Source organism: Montipora foliosa, chromosome 14, assembly GCF_036669935.1.
Source record: "Montipora foliosa isolate CH-2021 chromosome 14, ASM3666993v2, whole genome shotgun sequence".
NCBI lineage: Eukaryota > Metazoa > Cnidaria > Anthozoa > Scleractinia > Acroporidae > Montipora > Montipora foliosa.
The window spans coordinates 12,722,157-12,727,156 of record NC_090882.1 but is presented as its reverse complement, the minus strand read 5'-3'; the positions used below and the strand labels follow the sequence as shown (position 1 = coordinate 12,727,156).

At 39.1% G+C, this 5,000-nt stretch overlaps 1 protein-coding gene across 1 annotated transcript in view; it reads left to right on the top strand.

The window, feature by feature from the left end:
• Positions 1 to 5,000, top strand: part of LOC137985412 (nucleolar protein 58-like) — a 15,892-nt gene that overhangs the window by 1,695 nt on the left and 9,197 nt on the right. Inside the window, exons 4-8 of the mRNA XM_068833033.1 lie at positions 414 to 538; positions 1,939 to 2,026; positions 3,266 to 3,314; positions 4,062 to 4,261; positions 4,888 to 4,988. Of these exons, the coding sequence (XP_068689134.1) occupies positions 414 to 538; positions 1,939 to 2,026; positions 3,266 to 3,314; positions 4,062 to 4,261; positions 4,888 to 4,988 (563 nt within the window). The remainder of the gene's footprint in view (positions 1 to 413; positions 539 to 1,938; positions 2,027 to 3,265; positions 3,315 to 4,061; positions 4,262 to 4,887; positions 4,989 to 5,000) is intronic.

The window sequence follows — 5,000 nt, the reverse complement described above, 5'->3', positions numbered from 1 at the left end:
CCTTTAAGGACAGACGATGATCTTTTTAGAAACGTTCTTAGTGGATAAACTTGAATCAAAATAACACCTTTTTGTAGTGGAATAATAAATCTCTTATTCCATGGTTTAACATATACTGCGGGGCTTGGAAAAATACTACGCTACTCACAAAATATCAGCGTGTATTATATGTTAAACTATCGAATAAGATGTATTTACTACATGTACATTAAGGCTTTGAAGGTATTTTCTTTATCTGCATGAGTTACGAAAGAGTACACTGTAGTACTGAAATGAATCATAGAAAGTTGACAATCCTGGAACACCACGAGGCATTGAATGTCTGTGTAGAAGAGGTACATGTACATGTATGGTAGTTGCTTTCTTATTTAATTAATTCAAATGTGTTTATTTGGTGTTTACTCAATCCTCAGCTGCTACAGCTACAGTGGAAGGGAAAATGAGCAAGAGCCTTAAAAAGGTTTTGAAGAAAATCGTTGCCAAAGACATCCATCAAGAGTTAGCTGTTGCTGATGCTAAGCTGGGTGGAGTCATTAAGGTAAAAAAAGTACATAACACTTTTGGTACTTGTTAAAAGCCTTTTTCTTTTGCAATACAGGTAGTGAATTACAGAGGCCCTCTAGGGAGTTAAGCCAACGAGCCACGTCATAAGGCCTCAGATCTTTCACCATGATCCAAGGAAAAATGTCAAATAAACATGAGAACAATGAACCCATTGACTCCTAAACCGCCCCTCTCCCCCCTCCATCCCATTGACAAGTAAAATCACCCCCTCCCCCCCCCATCCCATTGACAAGTAAAATCACCCCCTCCCCCCCATCCCATTGACAAGTAAAATCAGCCTGCATTAGACACAGTACATGTGTAAAACCTATTAAACCTAAGTCTCACCCCCAGGAGTTGGTGGTTTAATACATGTATCAGTTCTGTTTATACAATAATCCATTGACTCCCAGGGGTTCCCCATTGACAAGTAAAGTCGTGTGGCATTAGAGAAGAGTAAAATACTAAGTCTGACCGGCGTAGGCCGGTATGGGTGATAAAGGGTATATAAAGGTCATTGAAGGTGTGACTGGCACAAAAAAAGAGTTGCATGTTGCAAAAGCAGTGACCATTATGTTTGTTAAAAAATACAGTGAAAGTGACAAAGAAATCTTTTGTAATGGACTCTGTTACTGCGTTTTTCATAATTCTGTGGAATTCATCCTCAAGCGCCAACGGCCAAACTGCGATTTGGCTTCCATTAATTCAAACTTCGGACGCCAACCACAGATCATGACGAAAGCAGTGATATTGATGCGTGACTAACCCACCAATCAGCATCTCTGGTTCCCAGGGTACATTCGTATAATTACATGAATCTTTTTACTGAAGAATCTCTAAAAACATAGCATGATGGTGTTCGAAGTGTGAACTAACAAAAACTCCAATTGACTTTCCGGATCTGCCCGACTATGTTATGAAATTTGATTGATAGAAGGCAAAATGCAGTTTGACGCTTAGCACTTGAGGGTAAGATTCCACAGAATTATGAAAATCACAGTAACAAATCTAGAAAACAAACAATTGAAAAGTCAGTACAACTGCAGCTCTAAATTTTCGTTATATGCAGAAAACAAGATAGATAGACACCATTATTTAAAAAAAAAAAAAAAAAAAAGAAAAAAGATTGGGATGAAAATTTCATTGATATTATACATGTAGACCTTTCTGGAATTGCGCAAGTTTGATGCAAGTTTGATGCTTTGCACTGGTGGCCAATCTCTCAACGGTATCTTTCATGTGATGGTGTCAATTTATCGGTTGGTTCAAATTTGAAACTCACCCCAGTTCCCTGAGCAATTTTGCCTTTTTCTTTGTGTTTTTTACCTCAGACCTCATAGTTGTTTAACCACTAGCACCATGAGTTTTATTTCCTTAATTTGTTGTACTTAACAGGAAAAACTTAGTTTAAACTGTGTGTCAAGTTCTGCTGTACAGGAACTCATGCGAGGCATCAGACTACAGCTCGATAGTTTGATTTCAGGTAATTAAGGAGCTTTATTTGAAATATTATATTGTTTCTAATACCTGATATTCTAATACCTAATATTGTTTCTAATACCTGTTCTAATAATTGTTCATTGATCTGGCCTCAGTTGGTTGAAGGGTGGATAGAGCTATTCTTTGGATAAATCACTATCCACTGAATTACTCAATTGGTTTTGCTAGTGTTTATCGGCTGGATAGCTTCATCCACCTTTGAACATTCGAGGCCTGCTTTTTAGTAGTCTTAAGGTTTTATTTGGCATGTAGCAAATAACATATTGTATGTATTCTTTAGGCAATTTGCATTTGGTGTAGGCATTGGGTAGCGGTGAGAGCACTCACCCCCCACCAATGTTACCTGAGTTCGATTCCCAAACCCAGCGTCATATGTGGGTTGAGTTTGTTGGCTCTTTACTCTGCTCCAAGATGTTTTTCTTCTGGTACTCTTGTTTTTCACTCTCCTCCAAAAAACGTTCTTTGATTTGATTGGCATTAATTTGCTCATTTCAGTTTACAGTGTCCTCAATTGATGCTCCAGTGCTAGGAGACCAGACACTTAAAAGTTCTTTACCTTCCCTCTTTCTTTATTGTGCCTTTCATACATGTACTTGTAAAACTGCCGACTTGAAACTTCCAATTCCAATTAACAATTTTGCTTGGTATTGCTGTCATTCACGTTTGTGGCAACAGTAGCTGGCCTTTAAAGTCAGAAACTGGCAGAAAATGGATTAAAATTGGCCCATCACAATGAACGAATGGAATTCATTAAATTGGTTCTGCTACAGTGAGACAATACAATACAATACAATACAGTGAGACGATAGTGAGACGATAGTGAACATCAAACTCCTCTTCTTTGAACTACAGAGTACGCATGCTACCTGTATTGAAAGGCTCAGTGATGACTTTTTTCTATGTTTCAACTATTTGTCAAAGTGTACAGCTGTATCTTGTGTAATACATGTATAAACTTGTGTAAGTTTAATACCAGAGAATGAAAGCAGTGTGAGGAAAATTCAAGGTCGAAAATTTTCTTTCTTTCTTGAACAATGAATGTTCTGTTGCCTTTTGCTCCCAGTTCATTGACAATGTTAAGAATGCGGCTTATGCATTAGTGAAAGCTGAAAGAGGAAAGTAATGTCCTAAAGATACATAATTAATGATATATTCACTGACCTGGATAAGAGTTATCTGTTGTCAACTTTACTTTCATTTGGCATGTTTGTTTTCCGTCTAGGTCTTCCTGGAAAGGAGATGAGTGCCATGGCTTTAGGATTGGCTCACAGGTACATGGTTTTCTATGCATTATGTTAATATCTGTAGTTTGTTAAAGTGATTCACAAATGTGATATGAAAGAAAACTTTTTTTCTTGAAATTGCAAAGTGTTTTAGTCCTGAAAACATTGCAAAAACAGGACCCCTACCCTCCCTATGACAAAAACCTTGTTATGCACTGTGGGCTTGATAACATCAACCTTAACCAGAAGCACATGAGGGAAAATGCACAAGCTACATTGCATCCAAATAAGGAAATTTTTAAATTCAGAAAACTCCAGCTCAGAACCAGAGGTTATGATCTTCTGGCTTAACCCAGTGACACTTAAAAGGCCCTAGGACACCCCCAGTTGACGAGTAAAATCATCTGGTGTTAGGCAGAGTAAAATATGGTATTAAGTCTCACTCCCAGGGGTCCATGGGTTAAATTAATCTTTGACTCCTTTTAGATCCACCGTCTCCTTTGCATTGATAGCCCAATCATGCCACCTTCTAACACTTCTGTTGTAACAATAATAATTTTATGTGGGACATAATGTAACCTGAACCCACTTCAAAGACTTGCCTTGTGTACAAACAGAGGAGCAATGTGCCTCCTGTAGCTCAGTGGTAGAACATTCAAAAGACTGTGGCTATGGGGAGGTCATTATTTTCATTTCCTGTTAGGAGCATCCAGATTTAGCAAGTATACTCTACCGGTATGTACCCAAGTCATTGTGTCGACGCTATAGAACTGATGCAATTTGCTCATGTTTCAGCTTGTCTCGCTACAAGCTGAAGTTCAGTCCAGACAAAGTGGACACCATGATTGTCCAAGCAATCTCACTCCTGGACGACCTTGACAAGGAGCTCAACAACTACATTATGCGTTGCCGGGAGTGGTACGGGTGGCATTTCCCTGAATTGAGCAAGATAGTGACCGATAACTTAGCTTTTGCAAAGACTGTGAAGGCCATGGGTAAGTGTTAGATGACTTTCAATTAACTTAAGGGCAAGGACCATCCTGCATATTCCAGTAAATAGATTCACTAGAGGCTAGACTTAGTAGGAAAAAACCGTCTAGTGCACATAATAAACAGCACCACATGTACAGGACAGCACTGGACTAACTCTTTCATCTGAATGGTCTCACTTAAGGATTCCTTCCATGAACTCAAAAGTTAGGGAGGCATTGTGCAGCACAATATACAGCACCACACGAAATTATTACTAATGCTGTACCATAGGTACTGCAACAGTAAATAACTAACGATTAGACCCGTAGCCCTTGTGGGCTACGGGTTCGCCTCATGGGCTATTGACCTGTGGCCCTTGAGGGCGAAGGGTCTAATAATATGAGTGGGTTAACTAAAATTCACATGGGTCGTGTTCAGGTGCCGAGCGCCTAGCCGGCAGCACAGCTCCTTCGGTCTGACCTTGTCGAGCCACGGCCTTGATAATTCAGTCTCCGACTGGGAGTAAGGGTGTTTAGCTGCAGGTCAAGCATTATTTATTACATTATTATTATTATTATTTATCCATGTCATGTGACTCAGGGGTTAGAGAAGTTGAGATTTCTTTTCCTATGTTCTCTTTTTAATACAGGTTCTCGTGTAAATTCAGAAAAAACTGATTTATCAGAGATTTTACCTGAGGAAAAGGAAGAAGAAGTTAAAGCTGCCGCAGAAGTTTCCATGGGAACTGAGGTATAAACATCA